We start from the raw sequence: 27,518 nt of genomic DNA, 5'->3' as shown, positions 1-27,518 counted from the left end.
CTTAAGTGAAAACCAAATGGACCCCAGTATCAAGAAAGCACAAAGTGGCGTTTCTGGTTGGACTGATAGAAGAAATGAGTAAAGGCTTGATTTCTTAGCACAAAGCCACTGAGGACTACAGAGAAGAATGGAGGAAAGCAAAAACCCAGATCCTAATAGGGAACGGACTATGTAATAACTGCCTCTTTGGGCAAAGGTGTTCATCTCCAATTTCTGCAGGACCGCAAGTCAGAGGTTCCTAAGAACTAGCTCACACTTATAAAGAGCCCTGTCCATATAAACTTAGGATCCAACCCCACAGCTCCCTCTGACATTGTGACTGCACAGTGTAAACAGCAACCTTCGTTTCGGGGTCATTTAGGTCTGAGAGCTGTTAATACCCACTATTAAATATCCTATCCACTCTTCAATAACTAGAGGATAAACCAAAGACAAAAATATCCACCTACTAGGTCCCAGGCTTCTTTATTTAAGAACAAAGTGATGAGTGATGTGGGGATTAAAGTCAAGAGCATCATTGAACTTCACCTTCCCTCCAACCAGTTTCCCCAAACTCCCTGCCCCCACACCCATTGTGTTCCCAATTCCTTTCTTAGTGAATGAAAAACTTAATCCCAAAGCCCTAGTACAAACCCCAGGGTTCTCTCCCTAGCTCTCCCCTTCCTCTGCCCCCCATTCCTGGGGTGAGCAGGCACCTCAGTTTGAATGCATAGGAGAACCCAGAGCGGTGACAGACACCGAGGGAAAGGCCTCACCCTCAGGGAATGGGACCGAAGAGTACAGCGTAGTGAAGTGAGGGCCCCCGTAGCCTGGGGTGCCAAAAGGGGGCCCTGGCGCCAGAGGAAAGGATACGGGTCCCCCTGCGAAAGGAGACCCAGCAGCCTCAAAATCCTCGCGTTGGGAGTAGTCACTGCTTGATCGTTTGCCCTTCTGGCGACGGTTGCAGAACCACACTCGGACCACCTAGGAGTGGAGGACACGGGAGGGGCATTTGGTCCTGAGACCTGGGAGGTGTGACCGGGGAGGAGGAGACGGCACACACAGGGACAGGGGCAGGTGCACTCACGTCCTTCTCCAGCCCGAGCTGCTGGGCGATGTGGCTGATTTGCTGCAGGGTGGGCTTCGGGCACTGCAGGAACATGCTCTCCAGGTTGCCTCTCACTCGGTTCTCGATACTCGTCCGCTTTCTCTTTCGGGCCTGCACAAGGGTCTCTGCCTTGCATATCTGAACAGGTGGGGAGGAGATGACAAGGAAATAAATGGGCGGGCAAGCCCCAAACCTGCTAAGGACCAGTATTGGGGACAGTGACTCAAGAGCCAACTATTCAGGAGCAGCAGCCAGTTGTCACCAGGGCCAGGGGGTATGAAAAAGATCCTGGAAAGATAGGTTTAGACAAGTGATCCTGGACCTTCTCTCAGCAGAACAGAGGAACCACACTTCATGCCATTGAGGGCCACTGGCTCCCAGAGGGCGTGCTGCCAGCCAGAGATGAAAGCAGTGAAAATCAGACTTGAGATAGGGCCGTCCCTGTGCATCCCTCCCACCCTCACCTCCTGCAGATTCTCGTTGTTGTCAGCTTCCTCCACCCACTTCTGCAGCAGGGGCCGCAGCTTACACATGTTCTTGAAACTGAGCTGCAAAGCCTCAAAACGGCAGATAGTCGTTTGGCTGAACACCTTTCCTGGGGAGGTGGGTTGGAAGAAGCAAGGTGAGGTAGCAGGTAGGCTCCCTTTGCCACAAGACCGACACAGGCCTTGCCACCTGTTCCCACCCTTCCAAGACCCCACACTGGCTACTCCTCCCAGAGAAACTCAAAAGTCCATGTCAAGTACCTTCCCCCCAACTCCACCCTCCACCACTCCCTTGGTGGGGAGGAAAGTCCCCATTTCAGGGATGTTTGTTCCAGGGCAGATGTAGTCCCCCTGTGTTTTGTGGGTCAAAACATGCTGTAGGAGACTCACCAAAGAGAACCCCCAGGGTGAGCCCCACATCGGCCTGGGTATATCCTAGGGTGATCCTCTTCTGCTTTAGGAGCTTGGCAAATTGTTCAAGGTCTTTCTGAAGAGCTTTGATGTCCTGGGACTGCATTAAGAGGCAGAGGATATGTAAGAACATATGACAGCTATCTACCTCACCCCCTCTTCCATTGGGGCCCCAAGGTATGTGAGAGTATCTCTGCCTCTAGGCTGCCCACCTAACAACCAGAAATAACACAAATGTCATCTAGCCCAGAAAGCAACACACCCACCAGAAGCAGAACACCATTCAATGATGCAAAGAGAAGCCCTAACCTCAAGGAGGACACATGTCAGGTTAGGAAGGGAGCCCCTGCCTTTTAGTTCTTTAGTACTCACAAAAGCTTTTGACTCTTATTAACCCCAGTTTGAGGAAGTTTTGCATCTAGAGAAATACAGAGCACCATGTCTCTGATTCTCTCAGATTACTTTGAAGGTCCCACAAACCACAACAAAATATGCACGTTCACAAACACATCCACACTACAAAACAGATGTCATATGAGGTGTGAATAAAGTGTTTTTTTTATAGTGAGTGCCCAATTTTTTAAAAACCTGATTATCCCTTATTTTTAAATAAAATATTTTTGTTTTCTTGCAATATAAAAGCATCCTCATTGACAAATTTCACAGGTTTATTAGGCACCTTCTGTAAGCCAGTGGCTACAAAGACAAAAAACCCTGGCCCCATAGAGCTTTCATTGTGATGAAATAATTCTTATTCAGTAGGTTAGAAGTGCTATGGACAAAAGTAAAGCAGAGTAGGGAATTATGGGGAAAGGGTCAATTTTGAATAAGACAGTCAGAGGTCATGTTTGAGCAAAAGGAAGGAGTCAAATGGAAAGGCCCTGAGGTGGGCAGTAGCAAAGTCAGCAGCAAGGCCAGTAACAAAGCTAGCATGGCCGGGGGAGGGTGAGAGGACTGAGGAAAGGGAAGAGGAGCTGATGCGATCAGAGAAGTGAGCAGGGCAGATCCTGCAGCTGCCACCATGACTAAGTTTTACTCAGAGAAATGGAAAGTCGCTGAAGGGTTTTGTGCAGTGAAATGACCTGACTCTTGATTACTCCAGTTGATGTACTGACCACAGAGTAAGGAGGCAACTGCAGCAATCCCAGCATAGATGATGGCGAATGGGACCAGGATGTCTATCCAAGGTAAAGATCGCAGTATTTCCAAAGGACTGGATGTAAGGATGTGAAAGGAATGAGGATGACAAATTTGAGCCTTGAGTTTCTGGGTAATGGGCAGGGAGGGGGCAGTGCAGGGAGCCATCCCAGGAGACTGAACGTGTGGTGGTTATGTCTACAAGACATTTGAGCCTTGACAGTGGATGAAAGGAAAGGTAGACAGAGCAAAGGGGGATGAATGGAGCCTCTCCAATGCAGGCCAGTGGCCAGAAGATGGAGAAGAGTAGCCAGGCCTCTGTGCAGTCCTAGAAACCTAAAGAAGTATTGGGTTGGCCAAAAAGTTCATTTGAACTTCTCTGTAAGAGGTTATAGAAAAGCATGAATGAACTTTGTGGCCAACCCACAATTTGATGGGACATCAGTCCTGTAAAACTCAACTTCTGTTCAACCAATGTTGCAAATCTGTAAATGTCAGGTCTTCCCATCTTGGCTTTTCTGAATCATATTTTGGGGATCTGAGGTAAGATAAACCCCAGTTCAAAGTCCAGCTGCACCATTTAGCAGTTAAGACCCGTGAAACAGGCTAATAATACCTCCCTAGGAGATTTTCTGCCAGTTAATGAGATAATGGTGTAGAAACTGAGCCCACAGCCAGGCACTTAGGAAATGGACCACAATTGGCAGCCATTATTATTCAAGGCTCAGCAGTCGCCTCCAGCAAAGAGCGTCTAGAGCTACTTGGTCAGCTGAAACCAATCACACCTCCTCCGGAGAGGTCTAAAGGCTTAGTACTTGATCTCTAATTGCTTGCACTTGTCTCTTCCTCAGACTAGAAGATACATCCTTAATAGTCCCCAGCGGGTTAGATGGAGAAGACTTCAGTCCCTCAGCAAACCTTCCATTTGAGGAATGGCCTGCAGATGACTTGTTCCCCTTTTCTCCCCCTGTACACTGCTTATGTAATTACGGCTGAAATTGGTGTTCCAGCTTTTTTATAAGGGGGTGTCAGGGTGTGCGCTCTGCCTGATCGTGACTCATTGGGTGCAAGGCAGAGGTCAAGACAAGCCCTAAACTTGATGGAAGGAAAACCCAGACTCCACACATCCACACAGCCCAAACAGGAGCTTCTATCAGAAACCAGTCACACCCTAGACTCTCAGGAACAATAACCCTAGGATAAGCACTGTTTTCACCCTCAGGCCACACTTAACCCTAAGGCCCGAGATCCCAGGTCTGATAAGGCGCAAATTTCCCAGAAGGGATCCGGGTAGAAGGGGCTCAGACCCCAAGCTAGGTCTGGTGCTGGCTGGTGCTGGCTGGTAATGAGTGACCCGACCCAGGTCAGACCTAGGAAGTGGAACGACCTACTGGACAAGGGCCGAGGGGGGAAGCAAGGCCGGCTTCCGACTGCCCCAGGCCGCCCTGCCCTCACCTGCGGTTCTCCCTTAAATTCCGGCCCCTGGTTCCCACCTGGCTCCAGCTCAGAGCGGCCTGCAGCCGCCACACACCGGTCCCTGCCCCGGGGAGCCGTCTCCGCCTGCTCCCTTCCTTGGGTCCCCGACCACCTCTCTTCGCGTGGCCGCCCCCGGCCTGCGCGGTCACCGGACCCCCGCCCTCAGCAGCTCACTCGCCTCCTCAGGGTTCGGCTCCAGCTTCTCCTTGTCCAGCTTCGCGGCGCCTGCGGGGGCGGCACAGGGGTCCGGGGAGGCCCCCTCGGAGTTGCTCTCCACCCCGGCTCCCGCCTCGCCCTCGGGCTGAGGGGTCTCCAGGCCGCCTGGGGGCACGGGCCCCACTCCAACCTGCGGCGCACAGTAGGCCATCCCTCCGCACAAGTCATAGGGCGGGGGGCACGGGGGAAGCCCCCACACCTCGGCGCCGGGCACAACCCCCGGTCCGATCCCCGACCCACCAGGAGGCCCTTGGAAGCTCATCCAGGTCCGAGGATCAACCCAGCCCGGCTCTGGCCCTCCCGGCCCATCGCCTCCACCGCCCGGCGGGGGCGAAAAGGCGAAGTCAGAAGCGAGGTGTCCCGCCATGGGGAAGGAAGGCACCCCGAGCCGGGGGCCTAGGAAAACGAGGGATCTCCTAGAGACTGCTCAACACCTCTCTCCCTCCCCAATCCCACCCACTAGCCTTGACCTCTGGCCCCGCCCCCTGGATGGGTGGGGGGAAGGGACGGTGGGGGTGGGAGAAACTGAGGCGGAGGGTGTTTGCCTGCTGGTGGCAGTGGTGTCTGGAAGGGGAAAGCCAGGGATCTCCACCCAGGCGCCTCCCCAGGCCCCAGACTCCTAGGTTCTCGGCACAGGTCCCCCATGCGGGCCTTCACTTCCAGCTCCCAGCAGGCTGCCCAGCCCTCCCCAGGCTCACACACACCAGGGCTGAGGGGTCCCTTGCATGCCCCCTGCACGTTCTTCCGGACCCCTCTCCAGACACCCTGGCACTGTCTCCTCACCCGAGCCCAGCCACCCTCTCAACTCCTCAAACATTTATGCTGTATATGTCAAGTCCCACTGGGGCTACTCCTCAATTCTTAACAGGCTCCTTCCCCATTGTCCTCCAGTATCCCAGTCCAGGAACCTAGGCAGTTCCCATTTAGACAACTGGCCAGATTCGTTTCCCTGGTGGCTCAGATGGTAAAGAATCTGCCTGCAATGCCAGAGACCCTGGTTGTATTCTTGGGTTGGGAAGATCTGAAGAAAGGAATGGCGACCCACTCCAGTATGCTTGCTTCCCATGGACAGAGGAACTCGGCGGGCTACAATCCGTGGGTTGAAAAGAGTCGGACATGACTAACACTTTCACTTTTCAAAACTGTGATGCCTGGCACCCCTCTGCCCAGCCTGCTAAAATCCACCCTATCACCAGGGGCAGGCTACCAGACCAGCTTCCATCCATCCCCAGCTTTCCTGATTCCAGAGGCTCCTCACCTGCCAGACCCAGGGATGGAAACCTTACTTTCCCTTCTAGGGGCCAGGCTCTGGACTGACTAGGCCTGAGTCTCCCTACCTTTGTCCAGCCAGAGAGATTGGACACCACACCACGGGTCCCCCACTGTGGGTCCGTGCATCAAGTTCCTTGCCCCCCTCTTCAGAGACCCAAATATCTAGAACCACAGTTGAAGGTTCTCCCTCCCCCTCCTACCAGCCCAGACCTTCAGCCCTAGGCCCTGGGTGGGGAAAGCCTAGGAGGGAGAAGGAGAGAAAAAAAATATCTGACTTCAGGTTCAAAGGGGCTTGGGAGGGACTGGGGGAAGGGGCCGGACAATGGCCTTGGCTGGACAATCCTGGTCCCCAGAGGGGGCAGCTCTAACCCTAAACAAGTGCTCAACCCTTGAATGGGCCTGGATGGCTCCCCTGGGGATAGCTTCCTGCCCCCCAACCCCCAGCCCCAATCCCCTCGCAAGAATCCCCCTCAGAGCAGCTAAAAGAGTCCTGCAGCAACCCCCCCAACCCCTCAAAGACTGTGAGCCTCAGACAGGGCCGCCCACTGGGGCCTAGGTATCCGTCCCCCTCTAAAGGACGCAGGCATTCAGCCTCATCTTCTACCCCTCCCCCAGCCCCCCAGGCCTTTGTTTAGGGGGGCCGGCAAAAAGATGAGGAGATGGAGAGCGACTTGGGGTGGAGGTGCAGGAAGCCTGCCCTAAGCTCTCCCACAGGTTCTGGGCTGGTCCTGAGGGCTCACCCTGCAGGCTTAGTGCTTATTCTCTGTTTGCAAGAGAATAGCTTTCAGATTGCCTGTCTGCTAGGAATGATGTTTGTCTGTCTGCTCCCCAAACTTGCTCCAAGTGAAGGCCCTGAGGTGAATTGGGGGGACTCCGGAAAGGCTGTGAACCAGAGCTCCATAGAGCTTGGAAGGCCAGAATCCTGAGCCTGGAACATGGACCTCTGTCGACTTAGACATCTCTTCATCCCCACCCTGTCTGAGGCTGTTTGCTCAGCATCTGCCTTCTGAGGTGCTGGGGGTCCTGCTGGGGGTCCTCTTGACTGTGGCTTGCTGTCTTCAGCTTGGTCGTATCTGGGAATCCTTTGAGCCTTTCTTTTTTTTTTTTTTTTACTCTCTCCTAAATTCATATCACATAGCCGCTGTTCCAGCTCATCTGTGAGTACTTTTTGAGCAACTAATATATGCGTACATTTCAAGACTTCCCATAGGTCTGATGAAAGATCTACAGGGCACCGAAATTGGAGCTATATTTGCCTCTAAGCCACTAACTGCCAAAAAAACGGATAGATTAAGGGACCTGGTGGGGGTGGGAAGCTGTGCTTTGGACCAGGAGGGGCCCCTCCCCAGCCATCTCCCCAACCCCCAAGACAGAGCCATCAGGGCCCCTTTGTCATGCATCTATCTGCTGTCTGCCAAGAAGACAGCCTCCCAGAGGAGGGGGAGGGGTGGACCTAGGAAATCTACAGCAATGCTCCTTGCGTCGCTCGCCACCTTCTAGGCTCCCAGAATCCCTTCTCCCCATGTGGCCCCTGCACCGCTGTCTTCCCAGCAGCCCCTAAAACACCTTCTGCCTTTCCCCTCACTCAACAATACCCTTTTGAGATTACAATCAGTAATCTGATTGCTCTAAGTGGTATGTTTCTTGGCAAGAGTCCCATACCAGAGGCAGAGACAGGAGGGGAGGGTGCCTGGGTGCCTGGTTGGCTGGTAGCCAGACATCTGAGCCAGATCAGTCCTGTGCTTGCCTGGAGTCCGACCCAGAACCTTAGTGGAAAGTTAAGCTTGTCTGCAGTTCTTTCCAGCCATGTCTTGGGGTGCTGAGGCTGGCAAGGCTGAGGCACCCTCCCCTCCCCTCCCCACCCTCCTGTTAAACCTGAAGGGTAGGCAGCTTCACTTCTGACCATGCCAGCTCTCTGCAGGAGATGGCAAGCCAGTTGAGTCATCAGACCTGGCTCCTCCCCTCTCTTGGGTCTTGTGCGTGCATGGTGCATGCTCAGTTGCTTCAGTTGTGTCCGACTCTTTCGATCCCATGAACTGTAGCCCGCCAGGCTCCTCTGTCCATGGGATTCTCCAGGCAAGAATACTGGAATGGGTTGCGATGCCCTCCCCCAGGGGATCTTCCTAACCCAGGGATCAAACTCGAGTCTCCTGCATTGGTAGACAGGTTCTTTACCACGAGCGCCACCTGGGAAGCACTTCTTGGGTGTGTGTGTGTGTGTGTGTGTGTGTGTGTGTGTGTGTGTGTGTCGCTCAGTCGTGTCTAACTCTCTGCAACTCGAACTATAGCCTGCTAGGATTCTCTGTCCGTGGAATTCTCCAGGCAAGAATACTGGAGTGGATTGCTGTTCCCTTCTCCAGGGGTTCTTCTCCACCCAGGGATTGAACCCTGGTCTCCTGCATTGCAGGCAGATTCTTTATCACTTGAGCTACTTGGGTCTTAGAGAGTCATTAAAAAACAGGTCCTCCAAATGAATTTAGAGCTGGGCTAACAAACTCTCCACATAATCCTTTATTATGAGTGCAATGTCTAGAACCTGCACAAAGACAAATGCAAGCATCTGGTTATAGAGCATGACCCAGCGAGGGCAGGTGAGGGCCACTACTCCCTGCCAAGTGTGGCTGGCCTGGCAAGGTTTCCTAAAGATGTGATGATGGTCTTGCTGCTGTCAGCCCAGCCATCACCTCACTGTTTGGGAGAACTAGCTGAAATGGCTGATGGGGACCAATGAAGTCTTGCTCTAAACCACGGTAGCAAACCACTAATTTTAACTTCTGGCTTCTGTCAAGGCAGAAAGAAGAAAGGGAAAGAATGGAGGGTTGAAGACAGAAGGGTTTAGGCTTTATCCAGTCTGGGAAAATATCTCCCTATATCTCAATTTACTCATTTTCCACTGCTCACAGTAAACCAACCTCTTTCTTCTCAACAACTGACCCTATGACCTCTCCTGTGAGGTGTGCAAGCTGAAATCTTCTTTTCCCAAATCCAGATAGTGTTACCTCAAATCCAGGAGTCAGCTCTCTGCTTGTAGTCTGCCGGGAGATAGAGAGGTGAGAGTGAGAGGAAGGGGAAGCCAGGAGAAGTTGAAAAGCAAAGGTAACAAATATATTCTGTTAGCACCACCAGGAGGTAACTGCATTAAGTCTGCACTGTACCCCTCCAAATGTTTCTTTAATGACATACAAGCATCTGTCCGCATATCTGAGGTTTCTTTGTTCTTCTTCTTCTTACAGAAATAGGCTAATACTGTTCATGTGTTCAGTCGCTCAGTCGCCTCTGACTCTGTGGCCTGTAGCCCACCAGGTTTCTCTGTCCATGGACTTTTCCAGGCAAGAAGACCAGAGCAGGTTGCCATTTCCTTCTCCAGGGGATCTTTTAGACCCGAAAATCGAACCTGAGATCATTAATATAATGAACCTACTGTTCATAACAGTCTGTAATTCATAGATGTCCCTCTGTATGTACAGATTAAACTCCTCTCTTAAATAGCTGCGCGTCAGTCTATACTATGGGTAAATCACAGTCTATCTAGTCTTTCACTTGATGAGTACTTGATCTGTTTCCAGTGCAACACTACAAATAAATTGACAATAAACATCCTTAGATGTTCTTAACATGAAGTCTCTATAGGAGATATTCCCCACTGTAGATTGCTGGGTCAGAGGGTGGTAGGTATTTTCATTTACATTGTTAGATTATGTTTATAATTAAGGAAACTGTCTCCAGTCTCCAAAGTTTCCATTTTAAAGAACACCCCTGTCCCTGTGTCTTTATCAGCTGTAGATGTTATGGCTAATCAGTTGAATGATCTTTCATGGGTCTGTAGACCATTTGGAGTTATAATTAAAGCTTTTAATGAGGCTAAACTGCCAAGTTTATCTCTGCCTCAAAGGGACTTCACCTCCCCTAGTGATTCAGCCAGGATCAGTGCTACTTTGTTCCTCAGCAGTCTGGTTCTGCAGCTGGCTAAGGACATGGTACCCATGCTGAACACCACAGAATGTAGTCAAGGGCTTTGAGGGGTTTGGAAGAAGGTTGGACCTAGAAGTGTGAAGGGTGGGCAGGCAGTGGTAACTAGTCGAAGTGACCTGGGCCTATGTCCTTGGGGAATGGTCTCTTCACCCCACCTGTCTTCCTTGTTCTGGAATGAGCTTGCTCATCTCTCAGGAAGCCTGAAAAGAATTCAGTCAGAAAGACATTATTTACCTGTGTCCAGACTTGAATTCCAGTAGAGTTCTGGAGGCTGTCATACCCTCTGTGTCAGCTCTATCCAGGTGCCCTTCCCTGAATTGTCCCTGTCCTCCCTGGTGGCGCTAGTGGTAAGGAACCTGCCTGCCAGTGCAGGAGCAATGAGTCTCCGGTTCGATCCTGGGTCAGTAAGATCCCCTGGAGGAGGGCATGGCAACCCACTCCAGTATTCTTGCCTGGAGAATCCCATGGACAGAGGAGCCTGGCACGCTACAATCCATGGGTTGCAAAGAGTCAGACATGACTGAAGATACTAAGAACCCTCCCTCCAGTGATGGGGATGGCACTCAATTTGAACACAGAAGATTATTGCAACCTTCTCTAGTGTCTTCATTCCCCCTAGACAGTAAACTCTTTGAGAGCAGGAGCTGTCTTACTCCTCTGCTCACCCCCAGAGACAAGCGCAGCTCCTGGCACTCAGTAGGCACTCAGTTGTGAGGTGGACGGACCAGTGTGGGGCATAAGAGTGGGAAGGCAGAGACCCCAGGAGGAGAAGGGCCCACAGCGCAAAAGCAATTTCTTCTTCCTTCCTTCCCAGTTCCAGCCGTTGTAGAGAGAGGGGTGCCCGGTGAGTCAGAGGGGATGAGTTTAGTTCCTTGGAGGGGATGGGGGAGGGGAGAGGAGGCTTCTCCTCTCTTTCTGTGCATATGCAGCTGATTCATTATCCCCAGTCTCACCACCCATTCAAAGTCTTCCTCCTTCTTTGGGGTCCTGAGATGGGATCATGGAAACAGGGCAGGCTTGGAGGGAGGAGTCCTGGGTACCCATCCAGCTTTGCTCCTGGGCAGTGTTGTAGACTGATTATTTAAACCCTAGAATCTCAGGTATAGATCTCTGAAATGGAAAGTTCCTCTTCACAGGAACACTGAGAAGATTAAAGGAGACAGTGATCTTAAACTCCTGGTAGGGAATTCCCTGGAGATCCAGTGGTTGGGACTCTTTGTTTCACTGCCAGGGTTGGGTTTGATATGGGAAGCTAGGAAATGGCAGGCATGCCTCACAGCACAACCAAAACAAAACAGAAACAATTTTTTTTTAATTACAAACACAGGTAAATTGAGGTAGGATTTATGTATTTATGAATAGAACACTTCAGTGAATCTATTGACAGTTTTTAACAAATACCTGCAGCAGTGTCATCCAGAGTCCTGTCAAAGTATAGAAAGGTGGACATTCCCTTTGCTCCCTTTCCTTCTCACTGGTCTGGTGACTGTCACCGTAGACTTGTTTGCCTGCTTTGAAACTTCACGCACATGCACTCACAGAGTGTGCTTCTCTGTGTCGGGCTTTCTGCATCTGCAGAACATCTCTGTGACCCACAGACACTGGGTCCAGGTTGTTATATGCATCAGCAGTTCTTCGCTTTCACTGCTGAGTAGGATTCCCTTGCTGGGCTTCCCCAGTGGCACTAGCCGTAAGGAGCCTGCCTGCCAGTGCAGGAGACCTAAGAGACCTGGGTTTGATCCCTGGGTTGGGAAGATCCCCTGGAGGAGGACATGGCAACCCACCCCAGTATTCTTGTCTGGAGAATCCCATGGACAGAGGAGCCTGGTGCGCTACAGTCCATAGGGTCCCTCAGAGATGGACACAGCTGAAGCGACTGAGCACAGCATAGCACATTCCTTTGCAGACTGGACCACGATTTTTGGACATTTGAGGGTATTCCCAGTTTTTGGATACTACAAATAAAGAAACTAGAACATTCTTCTATATGGTTCTCAGGGACATATATCTTCATTTTTCTTGAGTAAATACCAAGGAATGTATTATAAACACTGGCCATAAAGTCTTTGTTGTTTTATTTTCTTTGAAGATCCATAACTTAATTTCCAAAGAGATTCTTTTATATTCTATAGGCAATGGAAAACAGTTCAGGTTATTTCACATTTTTGCCAACATTTTACTTTTAGCTTTTCTGATGGGTGTGTGGTGGTGGTTTAGCCGCCGAGTTGTGTCTGACTCTTGTGACCCCGTGGACTGTAGGCTGCCAGGCTCCTCTGTCCATGGGATTCTCCAGGCAAGAATAACTGGAATGGGTTGCCATTTCCTTCTCCAGGGGATCTTCCCAACCCACATTACAAGCAGATTCTTTACTCACTGAGCTACAGGGAAACCAGTGATTTCTAAATTTTGACTTTCTATTTTCCCCTGACATTTTTTTTTTTTCTGAGAACTTTGTCACATACGAATTTCAATTCATGTATCTTTATTATAAGCCAGACACAGAGAAGGCCATACTCTGAGTGCCTTTGTATGAAGTTTTACAACAGGCAAAACGACTCCTATGGTGATAGTTACCAGATCAGTGAAAATGAAAGGGAGCAAAGGGAATGTTCTAGGGTGAAGGCAACAGTCTTTTTTTTTTCCTTTTCTTTTTTCTGGGGAGGAACATTCTATACTGTGAAAAGGGCTGTGGATGACACCGCTGCATGCATTTGTTAAAAACCATCAGTAGACTCACTAAAGTGCTCACTATACTTACACTCGTAAAGCCCTATTTAAGTGTTTCACTCACTTGTGTTGCTTGTCTTTTTATTATCAAGTCATAGAAGTTGTTTATATACTCTGGATACAAATCCTTTGTCAGATACTCTTACAGCAAACATTCTAACAAAGATCCCCCTGTTTTTTTTAGCACTTCAGGTAAGCAAAATCTACTGATTTTTCACACATTATCAAGAAAAATGGCCCAGAGCATGAGTTTCTAGCTAGCCCCCAGGAACTTCCCATTATTGTCTTTGTATTCAGAAACCAGGCCGAAGTACTTCATTTCTCTGAGGGACCCAGGGCTATTGGAGGAATTCATTCTTCAGTTTGTAAAACCTATTTCAGAAGATCTCTCTGAAGATTGTGGAAAGAGCTAAATAAATGTTAATTCCCTTTCTCTAGGCTCTGGATCCAAAGAATGCTCAGAATCCAACCCTGCCTCCCAGTCCTGCCTGCCCCACCCACCCCCAGAGTTTGACACCCAAGGCTTGTTTGTGCCTGTGGTCCTTACTTCATCCTTCTTTCTTGGTTTCAGTCACTTCCTTTGGCTTCTGCTCACATTCCTCAAGGAAGTCCTTCTGGTCAAGGTCACTAACAGAGTGTTGTTAATTCTAGTGGAGATGTCTATATCCTCATCTTTCTTTACCTCTCATCAGCCTTCCCCACATTTGGCAACTCTTCCCTTTATTTATTTTGTTCAGTTCTTCTGGATTTACTCCACAAATTTTTTACAAAGTAATTCTAGTTGGAAGAATAGAATAGAGAAAGAATTGTAAGAAAGTTTTATAGAGTCACCAGGTTTGTCAATTTGTAACATTTTAATATTGCTTGCCATATGTGATATACATAGTAAACAGTAGAAACTTATGCAGACAGTCTTCATTTGTGGTTTTGATATTCGTGTTTCAGTTAACATTTTCCTGGCCAGGATGGCCTGGGATGTGTGTGTATGTGTCTTGAATTTGATGGATGCTTTTATCTTACTAAGGACTTTTAGTAAAAAGGATTTACTAAATCCTTTTTGTTTGGCATGTTTTAAGACTCTGGGGAATTTCCTGGTGGTCCAGTGACTAAAACTCTGCTCTCCCAATGCTTGCCAGCTGAGTTTGCCTGTTGCAGCTAAAAAGATCCTGCGTGTGGCAGCCCAGACCCTGTGTAGAAAAACTCTGTACATTGTTTCTTGTCAATCTATCATTCTGTAGCCTACTTTTTAAGTTACCATTGTGTATGAGATGAACCATGCTTATGGGAATAGTTCATTTGTTTTCATTGACGGATAATAGCCATGGTATGAATGCATGCTCAGTCCTTCAGTCGTGACTTTTCGACCCCATAGGCTGTAGCCTGCCAGGCTCCTCTGTCCATGAGATTCTCCAGGCAAAAATACTGAAGTAGCTTGCGGTTTCCTCCTCCAGGGGACCTTCCCAATCCAGGCATGGAACTCTTGTATCTTGTGTCTCCTGAATTGGAAGGCAGATTCTTTACCACTGAGCCACCTGGGGAATGGTATGAATATGCTACAATTTATCTCTTTTTACTTTTCATTGACTTTTCCTTTGCTTTTTATGGCAGACCTGCTGCCTGCAGTGAACTTTTGTCTCCTTGGTCCCTATGCGTCACGCTAGAATATGTCTGTAGGAGTGGAATTATTGCACATCTTTACCATGAGATGCCAAATGGTTCTCCAGAGTGACTGTATGAATTTATATTTATGATCCAGCTCCCCACCCCCACCCCATGCACCCTTAAAGCTATGACACACTGTTCTAGCTTTCTTCTTAGCACACTGGCTGTTCCTTCTCAATCTCCTTTGCTGGCTCCTTTTGCTGTAAATGTTGGCATGTTTAAGAGCTTTACCTGGGCTTCTTATTCTGTTCTTACTAACTTCCTAATTGCTCTAGTTCTATCCAGCCCCAGGATTTTAAATATCATCTATATACAGATGGCTTCCCAATAGGTATCCTGCATATTTCCAATGGTTTCCCAGGTGGCTCAGTGGTAAAGAATCTGCCTGCCAGTGCAGGAGATGCAAGAGACCAGTGTTCAATCCCTGGGTTCAGAAGATCCCCTGGAGAAGGAAATGGTAATCCAGTCCAGTATTCTTGCCTGGAAAATTCCATGGACAGAGGACCCCAGCCGGCTACAGTTCAAGGGGTCACAAAGAATTAGACTCAACTAAGCACACACACACATACACACACATATATTCTCATAGTTTAAAAAATAACCATACCAAAACAGGTACTCAAATATATTACAGATGGGATTGTAAACTCGTAATGTTTTCTCGAAGTGCATATGACAATCTCTGTCTAAGTTTTTAAACCGCATACACCCAGCAGTACCACTTCTAGGAGTGTATCCAAAAACATACTGGCATATCTGCAAAATGACTGTATTCAAAATTATATGTTGTTGTATTCACTTTAAAAGAAAACAATCCAGATGCCTACAGGTAGGGAACTGGTTAAGAAACACTGCATATCTATAAATAAAGTACCATAAGAAATTTTTTAAAAAATAAAAGAACTTCCTTGGAGATCTAGGAGTTAAGACTGCTTCCATTGCAGGGGTTATTAGTTGGACCCTTAGTGGGGCAACTAAGATCCCACATGCCTCCTGGTGCAGCCCAAAACAAACAAAAAAGAACAAAAATGAAAAATGAAGACATAGGAAGCTCTTGAAATGTATATTCATGGTATCTTGTTAAACGTAAAACAGCAAGTTGCAGGAAAGCATATAGTAAATCTTATCTGAAGGGGAAAAGAATATATATGTATAGAATTCTGTTTGCTTGCATATGCATGAAATGTCTTTGGAGGAATAAACAAGGAATTCGATCAGTGGTTGCCTGTTAGGGATGGGACAAGAGTGAAAGAGACTCCTATCCTTTTTGAAGCATTTGAATTTTGAACCAAATCAAAATATAAAGTAAAAGATAATTCCAAAGAAGAAAATTGGAACTGAAAAACTGAAAAATAACTTGAAGAATTTTTACCTTCATTAAGGTTTTTATGGGAAATAGATGGGAAATAGTGGAAACAGTGTCAGACTTTTATTTTTGGGGGCTCCAAAATCACTGCAGAGGGTGACTGCAGCCATGAAATTAAAAGAAGCTTACTCTTTGGAAGGAGAGTTATGACCAACCTAGATAGCATATTGAAAAGCAAAGATATTACTTTGCCAACAAAGGTCCGTCTAGTCAAGGCTATGGTTTTTCCTGTGGTCATGTATGGATGTGAGAGTTGGACTGTGAGGAAAGCTGAGTGCCAAAGAATTGATGCCTTTGAACTGTGGTGCTGGAGAAGACTCTTGAGAGTCCCCTGGACTGCAAGGAGATCCAACCAGTCCATCTTAAAGGAGATCAGTCCTGGGTGTTCTTTGGAAGGAATGATGCTAAAGCTGAAACTCCAATACTTTGGCCACCTCATGCAAAGAGTTGACTCATTGGAAAAGGCTCTGATGCTGGGAGGGATTGAGGGCAGGAGGAGAAGGGGACGACAGACGATGAGATGGTTGGATGGCATCACCAACTCGATGGACGTGAGTTTGAGAGAACTCCGGGAGTTGGTGATGGACAGGGAGCCCTGGTGTGCTGCAATTCATGGGGTCGCAAAGAGTCAGACAGGACTGAACGACCGAACTGAAGGGAATTAAAGGTATTTTAATGTCTCAAAATTATATCATTCTCTGATAATCATTTCATAACGTATGTAAGTCAAATCAGTATGCTCTACATCTTATATGTGTACAGCACTACTCTATGCCAATTATATCTCAATAAAACTGGAAGAAAAATAGATTAAGGTATGAAAATAGGTATATTATTCCTTAAATCACTATCACCATTTTAGTTGAGTATGTTGTTTTTCTTTTAGTTGTATTTTCTTTCTTTACATATCTGTCTTTCATTCATTAAAAGGTAAAATAAGGGCATGATTAATCAACATGTGAAAGTTGTTTGCTCAAGGAAATTGGCTATTTTATTTTTATTCTTTTGGCCTAGCTGTGTGACTCGTGGCATCTTAGTTCCCAGACCAGAGACCCTAACCAGCCCACAGCAGTGAAAGCGCCAAGTCTTAACCACTGGTGAAAGCGAAAGTGACAGTCCGACTCTTTGCGACCCCAAGGACTGCAGCCTGCCAGGCTCCTCTGTCCCTAGAACTCTCTAGGTGAGAATATTGGAGTGGGTAGCCATACCCGACCCAAGTATCAAAAGTGAGTCTCCTGCATTGTAGGCAGAATATTTACCATCTGAGCCACCAGGGAAGCCCCTTAACCACTGGACTGCCAGGCAATTCCCACTTTAAAAAATTATTATTTTTTTAATAGTATTTGACAATTTTTTGATTTAAGCAGAAAAGCCCAATCTAGGAGTTTCCCAGGTGGCTCAGTGATAAAGAATCCTCCTGCCCATGTAGGAGACCCCGGTTCAATCCCTGGGTTAGGAAGATCCCCTGGGGGAGGAAATGACAACCCAATCCAGTATTCTTGCCTGGGTTCCCACAGACAGAGGAGCCTGGCAGCCTGGGGTCATAAAGAGTGGGACATGACTGAGATTGCTCGCAGAGCCTACAAAGCATTCTTTTGGTGGTTGGACCCATGCTTGTAGTTTCAGCAATCTCAGATCGCCCTCTAGCGTCCATGTCCAAGTCTCAAAAATTAGATAAATCACTTCGCTGTTTCTCTTGTGTCCTTAGTCGCTCAGTCATGTCCAACTCTTTGCGACCTGTGGACTGTAGCCTGCCAGGCTCCTCTGTTCATGGGGGATTCTCCAGGCAAGAACACTGGAGTGGGTTTCCATGTCCTTCTTCAGGGGATCTTCCCAACCCAGGAATCAAACCTAGCTCTCCCGCATTGCAGGCAGATTCTTTACTGTCCAAGCCATCAGGGAAGCCCAAAAGGATGTGGGCTCCATCAGGATTTGAACCCAGGACCACTCACACCTGAAGCGAGAGTCACACTCCTAGACCAACGTGACTCTTTGGTGTTTCTCCTAGGACACCTGACTGAAGCCGTTTGCCAACACTTTCAGGGCCCTCATCATTAGCCCATTCTGTTAACCTGTAAGTTTGTCCATGCCTGTCACCTTATGTTACCCTGTCTGGATCAGAAAGTGTGATCAGAGCTCCTCTGTCATCAGAGGCCCAAACATTTGAGGTAAAGTAAGAGGAGGCCCTGGAAGTCGGCGTCCTGAGGGGTGAGGGAGGACCTGAGGGTGCAGAAGCCTGTCTGTGGAGCTGCAGCAGCCCCAGGTGCTGAGTGTCGAGCTGTACTTCCGGGGCACCCTCTCTGACCTCCGCATCTGGTCCCTTCCTGGCTGTTTGCAGTTCCTGTAACCCCAAGGCAATCAAACACTGGGTCACTGGGGTAAGCGTGCGGCGCCAAGGGGGTCAGGTGTGGTCTGGTTTATTCTATATCTCATACCTCCCTTCTGATATTAGAAACCAACCTAGAGTCATAAACCCTTGCTCTTCCTGCAAGAAAGTGGTTCTAGTAGAGTTCTCAAAGTGCAGACCCAAAACAGGCTACACTGGCATCACCTGGGATGCAGTTTTCAGGACCTACCCCAGACCTACTGATGAGAACTCCAGGGCTGGGGGCCCAGGGCTTTGCATTTTAACAATCCCCCCAGCAGAATTTTCCTGTTCAAATCAAGCCCCGCCCTGCCCACTCTTCATCTCAATATTTAGTAAGTGTGATTCCTGAGCAGTCAGATGTTGGAGGCATACTTTCTTGCCAGGAAAGAAACTGGCAAAGCTCCCCAGTCAGCTTAGTCTGAGTCCTGTCCTGTCCTAGGCAAAGGAATGCATGTCCTGGATTACGAGTCGTGTTCATTTGTCCTGGGTGTCCATTGGGTTCCCACTTATACTCCAAATGCAGCTCATATGCTGTCTCTTTTATCAGGTTTTTGTAACTCCTTGCTCAAAGCTGCCAGTCTACATTTATGTCCCCAAGGCACCTGTGCAGGTTGCATTTACCATTTGTCTTAACACTTCCTCACCCATATTAGCCTGAGCAAGACTGAGCCAACCTTGAGCGCCAGGAGAGTGTGGTTCCATCAGCCCCAGTTCCTGCTAAAAGCAGAGGCCAGCACACAGTAGATATTTAGCACATGTTTGCCAAATGAATGGTCTATAATTGAGAAGGAATTGAAACTCGAAACTATAAGCCAAGAATGGCTGGCAGATTTTCCAAGTCCTTTTGTTGGAACCCAGAGCTCACTGGGGTTTGCTTCTGGAATCTTCTCACCTGTCTTCTCTCATCAGGCATTTCCATCCCTTCCCAAAGTCCATCTAGAATAAAATATCAACTTTCAGGACTGCCTTCCCGATCAGCCAAGTCCAAATCCCCAAATAACTTCTGTCCTGGATCCACATGCTCACTACAACCCTGAGGGTAGTTTCACTGAAATTTAGATTACCAATGGGATGAGTCATGGGGTGGAGCGGGGGTAGGGGGACTCAGGTTGACCTTAATATTAGGAAAGTTATCTTTGCATTTTTAAAGAAAAGCCTGCTTGCATTGGAAAGAAGAGAGAGAAAAGATAGTTTTAGTATGTGCAGGAGTCTTCAGGTGAAAAACTGGAGACACCTCCAAGAACGCTAGGACCCACACTCCATGGCTGAATGACTCACTCATCTGTCACCCAGGTGGTGCCTAGGTGGGCTTCCCAGGAAGTCCAGAGTCATCTAAGTCATCAACATTTTCTGGGAATCCAGGCCACACATTTAGTATCTCAGGGACTCAGATTCTCAAGCTGTGAAAATGAAAGAATCCATTCTACTCTCTCAGATGTGGTGAGATTAAAATTATGTAACAATCAGTAATTGATGGTAAGATCTCATGGGTGAGTGAAAATCTCTCTGTCATGTCCAACACTTTGGGATCCCATGGACTATAGCCCCCCAGGCTCCTCTGACAGTGGAATTCTTCAGGCAAAAATACTGGAGTGGTTTGTGCCATTTTTTTCTCCAGAGGATCGTCCTGACACAGAGCTTGAACCCAGGTCTCCTGCACTGCAGGCAGATTCTTTACCATCTGAGCCACCAGGGAAGCCCAATAATAGATGGCATTCTTAGTGTTGCCTTCGTTGCTCAGCTGACTTCCAAATCCAAGAATGGATCACGGATTGTGGAGGAAGAGTTCAATTCTTTCCCCTGGAGGACCATCAGTAGGGATTTCTGCCCCATGATGTCAGAGGAGAGATGTTTCAAGGTGAGTTGGGAAAGGAGAGTTTAATTTTTCCATTAAAACTTCATTTTGCACATTTTAATACATCATAATAAGTAAGTTATCCCATTAGAAAAGTCAGGGGCTTCCTTAGTGGCTCAGTGGTGAAGAATCTGCCTGCTGATGCAGGAGACAGGGGTTTGGTCTCTAATCCAGGAAGATCCCACATGCCTTGGAGCAACTAAGCCCATGCCCACAACTATTGAGCCTGTGCTCTAGAGACCGGGAGCCGAAACTACTGAGCACCTGTGCCACAACTACCGGAGCCTGCTCACCCTGGAGGCCATGCTCCGCAAGAAGAGAAGCCGCCACAACGAGAAGCCCGTGCACCACAAGCAGAGAGTAGCCCCAGCTCGCCGCAACTGGAGAAAGCCCGTTGAGCAATGAAGACCCAACACAGACAAAAATAACTGGCCAACTAACTAATCATATTTAAAAAGTTTGTCAAAATAGAAACAAAAAAATAAAAGAAATAAAAAGTTTGTGACATTGTGCAGTCACAAACGATATATAACAATCTATAAAAGCAAAAAGGTACGAAACCGTCAAATGTCTCCACGGGGAGGGACATAGTAAGCTCTTTGGCAGGTCGTCACTTCTTAGCTACGCCCAGTTGCACAAACTGCTTCCCACGTATTTGTGTGTCTATACAGGACTGCATAGCTGTAGTTATACATTATGAATTATTTTGAGTCTTAATTTGAAAACTTCATTATAATCAATAAATAACTTTATATATTATAAACTCTCCTTAAAAACTGCTTTTACCAGCTGTATACTATTTCCAAAAAAAAAAAGAATATACCCACTCTTCTGTATCTTTTTTGTACCTTTACAAATAAAGTTTGATTAATTTATTTTTTATTTGTGGTTTCCCTCATGGCTTGCAGGATCTCAGTTCCCCAACCAAGGACTGAAATCAGGACACAGCAGTGTCCTAGTCTTAACCACTGGACCACCAGGGAATTCCTTGATTAATATTCTTGCTCTGAGGATATTCCTCTGTGCTCTAGTTGGGATTCAGAGCTTTCACTGCAGAGGCCCAGGTTCAATGCCTGGTTGGGGAACTGAGATACTGCTAAGCCACCTGGCATGGCCAACATTTTTTAAAAATAAAATTTGCATACCTAGACAGTATTCTGTATTTTATTTTAAAAATGATGGATTTCTTGAATAAAAATTACTGGGTCAAAGAACATGAACATTTTTTTTGTGGGGCTGCATGAGGTCTCAGTTGTGGCAGGATCTTTTGCTGTGGCACCCTGACCCTCTAGTTGTGGGGGGGTCCCGGCGCTCCAGGGCTCAGTAGTTGCGGTGCACTGGCTTAACTGTGCCCGCATGTGGGTGCTACTTCCTGGCCCGGGGACTGCACCGGGGTTGCCTGGATTACAAGGTGGAATCTTAACCACTAGATCACCAGGAAAGTTCTGCATGAATATTCTTAAGGCTTGTTATACGTGTTTTCAGGGCTTCCCAGGTGGTTCAGTGAGTAAAGAATCTACTTGCATTGCAGGAGACACAGGAGATGCAGGTTTGATCCCTGGATCAGGAAGATCCCCTGGAGGAGGGCGTGGCAACCCACTCCGGTGTTCTTGCCTGGAGAATCCCACGGACAGAGAAGCCTGGCAGGCAACAGTCAATAGGGTCAAAAAGAGACAGACACAGCTGAAGCGATAGAGCACACTGGCAGCCTACATGTTTTCAAATTGCTTTTTGAAAGAACTGTGCCAGCCTATGGTCAACCCATATTTATTGAACCCCTGCTATGTACTGGGACTGAGCTAGATTCAAGAGATACAAGTGGTGACAAATAGACAAGGTTCCTGGTTTATATATATATATATATATAATTTTTAAAACTGTGCAGGTTTAAGGACCAATGGCAGAATAGAATTTGGTGATTGGTAACGTGTTGATGAACGCCTTGATGTAGGACCCTGAGAATTTGGGATAATCAATATTGGGACCTGCTTAATATATGCTGCTGCTGCTGCTAAGTCACTTCAGTCGTGTCCTACTCTGTGCTACCCCATAGACGGCAGCCCACCGGGCTCCCCTGTCCCTGGGATTCTCCAGGCAAGAACTACCAGTATTGAAAACCCACATCAACCACAACTATATTCCACATAATTCTTGTTAATGAGTTAATGGGAACAGATTCTTCTTAGTTTCATCATGGGATCAACATTTCTTTACAGACTCAACTTTTATTTATCACCTTTTCAGCTCTGTCTCACCTTACCCAAGCCTTCTGTGTCTCGTCATTTCTGTATTTATTTAGCCTTTCCATTCTCTGCCAGGTATGGTTGTGCCCTGCTGTAACCCACATGACACTTACCTTTCGAGTATGTTTTTATACTCCGTCCTTCTCAGCAGTATACAGATTTTTCTTTTTCAATCTTCTCTGCTGTACCCCACCTGTCATGTTAGTTCACCCTGACAGATTACGCTTGCTCACCCTGACGTACTGTGCATGGCATGCCCTGTATTAGTCCAACTTGCTCAGCTCTTTCTTCTCTGAGGCATCTCTCCCATACCCTATATTTTCCATCTCTTTCTGAATTCTATCTTTACCAAAATTTACCCTTCCCTGGTCAGCCTGCCCCTCTTGGCCTGTCTCAAATCTTTCTTACTGTACTGTTTGGCTTGAACCTACCCTATATTTTCCAGTGTGTACTACTGTAACTGAGTCCAAGCTCTCTCTGCTCGCCACACAACAGGCCAATAAATCCAAGAGACAAGGTGTTAAGGCAAGGAATCCGACTTTATTTGGAGAGCCGACTGACCAAGAAGATGGCAGACTAATGTCTCTAAATAACCATCTTGTTGAGGCCTGGATGCCAGGTTCCTTTATGGATCAGAGATGAGGGGCTGTGAGGAAACGAAATAAAAAGACTACTTAATTCTTGCAAATACCTCTTAGAGCCTTAGGCAGGGGGCGTTGTTAGTTTTGCTTCCTTACAGCTATTTCAGAGGTGCTATGAAATGGAATATCTCCTGCCATATCAATAAACAAAGATGCGCCCCCTCTGCACCCGCCCCCTGCCCCTCCTGAACTTCTGAGCCACACGAGTAAGCATCAGACAAGTGGTGCCATTTCGCACACAAAGAACCCAAGAATGTCACAGTCCCTCCACAGATGGGCAGGCTCAGGTTATCTCCCTGTGATGTAAACAAAGGCACTTTAGTCTAAGGGTCAGGAGGAGGAGGACAGGGTTCCCTGAGGCAGGCTACTATATATGCCTATACTAACAGCAATGCAGGAAACCTGGGTTTGATTGCTGGGTTTGGAAGATCCCCTGGAGGAGGGCATGGCAACCCACTCTAGTATTCTTGCCTGGAGAATCCCCATGGACGGAGGAGCCTAGCTGGCTACAGTCCATGGGGTCACAAAGAGTGGGACACAACTGAGCACCTAAGCCCAGCATACATTTATTGATAGTTGTGCTGGGTCTTTGTTGCTGAAGGCAGACTTTCTCTAGTGGCAGCAAGTAGGGGCTTCTCTTGCTGCGAGCACAGGCTCCAGGTGCACAGGCTTCGGTAGCTGCAGCACTCAGGCTCAGTGGCTGTGGCACACGGCTCAGTTGCTCCACTGCCTGAGGAATCTTCCCGGGCCAGGGATGAAACCCATGTCCTCTGCATCGGCAAATGGATTCTTATCTACTGGACCATCACGGAAGCCCCAAGGTTCTTATTTTAAAGAATATATATTTCAATGATACAGATGACAAAAACAAATATTCTGATATCACTGATAATTGCTCTGGAGAAAACTATGGCTGGGCTAGAAGATTGGTAGTGGCGATGGCAGGGCCAATAATTCAGGGTTTGTTAGACACCACACTTCTGAGGCCTTGACCTTGGGCCACTGGACAGAGACCTGAATGGAAGAGGGGAGCCAACCAGGTGAGTTTCTAGAGAAGGGGTGCATTTGGGGCGTCACAGCCGGGCCAGGAGCCCTGGGCAGGACCGAGCGGTGTTAGAGGCCCGTGTGCGTAGACGAAGGAGCTGGGCTGAGAGTGGTGGACTGAGGCTAGGGTGGCCAGAGGGGCCCTGTCATGAGGGGCTTGTAGGCAGTGGTGAGGGGCTGGGAGTTCATTCTAAGGAGGGTAGACACTGCAGTGTTCTTTGGGGTGTGGTGGTGAGGACATGCTCTAATTCACAGCTTAAAAGATCATGTCGTCTTTTAAAAGGTCAGTTTAAAAGACCATTCCCTAGCAGTCCAGTAGTTAAAAACCTGCCTTCCAATGCAGGAAACTCTCCCTGGTCAGGAAATTAAGATCCCAAGTGGCTGGGAGCAACTAAGCCCACAGGCTGCAACTACTGAGCCTGCAGCCACAGCTACAGAGAAGCCCTCCTGCTGTGAAAGATCCCATAAGTGGTAAGAAAGAGCCGGTGCGGCCAAATAAATAAATAGAAAGGAAGGTGCCATTCCTTGAAAAATAAAAACAAAAGGAAAAGGATCTTGCCTTCTGTTATGTGGGTAATAGCAGGGCTGGGAGCCCACCTGGAAGACTAGCCTCTTACTACTGAGCAGAGCATGGTTCTCGGATGGAAGCAGCAGAGGTGTGAGAATGACTGGATTTCAGTGTTGATACATTTTAAAGACGATGTTAACAGAAAGCCTGTGATGAACTACACATCTATTCACTTAATTTTACAGGTAATTTCAGATGGCTTACTGCCCCATCCAGCACAGTGGGTGAGAAAGACCTGACATGGGGCGAGCGCATAATGAAAAGACAGACACGTTTAATTTGGCAAGCGGGAGAGTCAGGGGGCCTTGCTCTCCATGGCAGGAAGACAAAATGGCTCCTTTCAGCCTGTACTTTTATTGGCAGAAGTCACAGCAGATCATTAGGGAATAGCTATACTGGGGAGTTTGATTAGCACACCATCAAGAGTCAAGTTGAGGCTCTACAGTTGATCAGGAACATCTTGTTTTGTTTCCATGGGGACAGACACAGGGGTAGGCAGTGAAGGGGAGCAGAGAGCATGTCCCGCCATTTGGCATGCTAACTAGGACAATCAAGAGGGCACAATTTGCTGTATCCTTGAGTCACGGGACAGGTTCTGGTCTCTGCTCTGCCAGGCTGCAACAGCTCACTGCAACAAACTCATTGTAAAATACAGGAATTATGTAAAAATCAGGGCTTCCCTGGTGGCTCAGTGGTAAGGAATCAGCCTTCCAATGCAGGAGACACGGGTTTGATCTCGGATCTGGGAAGATCCCACTTGCCGCAGGGAAACAGGCCCATGCACCACATCTATTGAGCCTGTGCTCTAGAGCCTAGGAACCTCAACTACTGAGCTCAGGTGCCAGCAAATATTGAAGCCCGTGTGCCATAGAACCTGTGCTCTGCAGCAAGGAAATCTACAGCAATGAGAGGCTTGTGCCCTGCCACTAGAAAGGAGCCCCCATTCACCACAACTAGAGAAAAGCCCAGGCAGCAACAAAGACCCAGCACAGCCAAAAATAAATAAACATTTTTTAAATCAAAATCAAAATCATTGCCAACAAAATATAAATTTTAAATGTTAAGTCTGGGGTTCAAGTTAGAATGTTACTAGGCAAGCTGGGATATCTGAAACGTGTTGAAAAGGAGAATTTACTGTTTATCTAACCATGGATTTCATTGGCTCAAAATCTCTTAGGATTAGTGCATGAGTCATGGGTGGGGCGATGGTTCAAGGTCACTTTCTGGCTTCCTGTTTCCGGTTCTTATTTAGAGTCAAAGCAAATTAATTTCAAAATATTCAAAGATGACATCAACATCCACAATGTCACTGAGTAAATGTAAAATCCTCAGGAATTCAAGGAGATTCTACTTTTGCCCCAGCAATGACCTCACTGTGGGCAGCTGAAGATCCAGGGTCCTTTCTGAGGCTGCCAGGATGTAGGGGCTACTGAGCTATAGCCCTAAATAGAGTTATCCTTTCTACCTAACACGTCCCACAAAGAATTACAGCCAGCTTCAGAGATCTCATCTGAACTAGGATTTTGGTTTTCTGGTGTTGGTTCTGTTCAACCATTTGTGTGGGCTTAAAGTATCACAAAGATTTTCTCTTAATGATATTTCTTTGAGGGAATTTGACATCCACCCTAGGTGGCTCTGGGACTTCCCTGCTGGTTCAGTGGTGAAGAACCCACTCACCAATGCAGGAGACCCAGGTTCAATCCATGATTTGGGAAGATCCCCTGGAGAAGGAAATGGTAACCCACTCCAGTATCCTTGTCTGGAAAATCTCATGAACAGAGGAACCTGACAGGCTACCGTCCACGGAGTGGAAAAGAGCTGCGCACAGCTTAGCGACTAAACAACAATAGTTCTACATCTTCATCGTGGTGATGGTGACATGGGCATGTAAACTGCCAAAACTCAACCAGCTATATGTTTCCAATAGGTGTTTTATGTAAAGTACATACCTTCAAAGTTGATTTTTAAAATAGAAATCTCTTTGGAATGAGTCTTTTGGTTAGGTAAACTAAAGAAACAAGACACCTGGTCTTTTTGCTGAGAGCTATGCCTGGCACATCTGGAGGGAGAGACTGGGCAATTTACTCCCCAGTGGTTAGGCAGTAACAAAAACAGCCGTCTACTTATGCATTTAGAGAGAGATCAAACAGTTATGGCAAACTTTGAATAAAAAGCAGATCTAGATAAAGAATAAATATGTTAGAAATCATAAAATTACACGTTAAAAATTCATCTCCCCTGTAGCTTTTTTCTCCCTTTCTCTTATCTTTTTCTTTCTTCAAGCCTTTCCCCCTTCCCTCCTTCCCTTCCACTCTTACCTTTACAGTTTATCCCTCCATTTTCAATCACAGGTCACTCATCTGGGGCTGGTCCAGGACCAAAGCCCAAGTCAGAGCTCACTCGGGCATTTTGGCAGCATCTGCACGGCTCTGCAGCTATTATATCACTTCCGGAAGTCACCCTGGTCTTTGAAGAAAGTCACACTGGGTCTAGTGTGTATGTTTCCCTGGAGCCTGTTTTTGCTTTCCTCTGGGGTGGGTGGACGGGATTCGAAGGCCAGCTCCGCGGCTGGCGCTTTCCTTCCAGAGGGGACGCGAGGCGGTAGGGAATGTACTTGGATCCTAGAATTCAAGAGAGGCCCCGTGGGCTCGGGGGCCTCGGAAAAGTATCTCCCTATTCAGAATCGACCCAGAGGGTGCTTGAAATAAGTCGGGTTCCGGGATCTCCCTTCGGACCTACGACTGGGAATTTCCGCGGACCCGGGCAGATCTGCGTTTTCACAGCCCGCAGATGTTAATTGTTGAGCAGTTTGAGAACCAGAGACCTAAATGCAGCTCGCTCCTCTCTCAACCTGCCCATAAATTCCTTCATTCTGCTTTTTGTTTTTAACCCACGAACAGCGTTTCTTCCCTTTAAGCCAGAGTTGGAGGGGAGGGGTGATCCACTGAGGGTTCGCCGAGCTCCGCCCTGGATTATGTAAACTCCCAA

The 27,518-nt window shown here is 47.6% G+C and overlaps 1 protein-coding gene across 2 annotated transcripts; it reads right to left on the bottom strand.

The window, feature by feature from the left end:
- Nucleotides 1-454: 454 nt before the first annotated feature.
- On the bottom strand, nucleotides 455-27,444 carry POU5F1 (POU class 5 homeobox 1). 2 transcript variants are annotated; one of them, XM_042237451.2, is made up of 5 exons: nucleotides 26,849-27,444; nucleotides 1,963-2,083; nucleotides 1,552-1,682; nucleotides 1,067-1,225; nucleotides 455-963 (listed from the first exon to the last, which is right to left on the bottom strand). In XM_042237451.2, exons 3-5 carry the CDS (start codon nucleotides 1,618-1,620, stop codon nucleotides 697-699), a joined length of 495 nt encoding a protein of 164 aa, XP_042093385.1. In that variant the 5' UTR covers nucleotides 1,621-1,682; nucleotides 1,963-2,083; nucleotides 26,849-27,444; the 3' UTR covers nucleotides 455-696. The 2 variants fall into 2 exon arrangements, with proteins under 2 accessions (XP_042093385.1, XP_004019017.1); XM_004018968.6 differs by lacking the exon at nucleotides 26,849-27,444 and adding an exon at nucleotides 4,775-5,253.
- Nucleotides 27,445-27,518: the final 74 nt, after the last annotated feature.

The sequence above is a fragment of the Ovis aries genome, chromosome 20 (genome assembly GCF_016772045.2).
Source record: "Ovis aries strain OAR_USU_Benz2616 breed Rambouillet chromosome 20, ARS-UI_Ramb_v3.0, whole genome shotgun sequence".
NCBI classification, from domain to species: Eukaryota; Metazoa; Chordata; class Mammalia; order Artiodactyla; family Bovidae; genus Ovis; species Ovis aries.
Note: the sequence above shows the minus strand (reverse complement) of the source record. Positions and strands in the feature narration are given on the sequence as shown.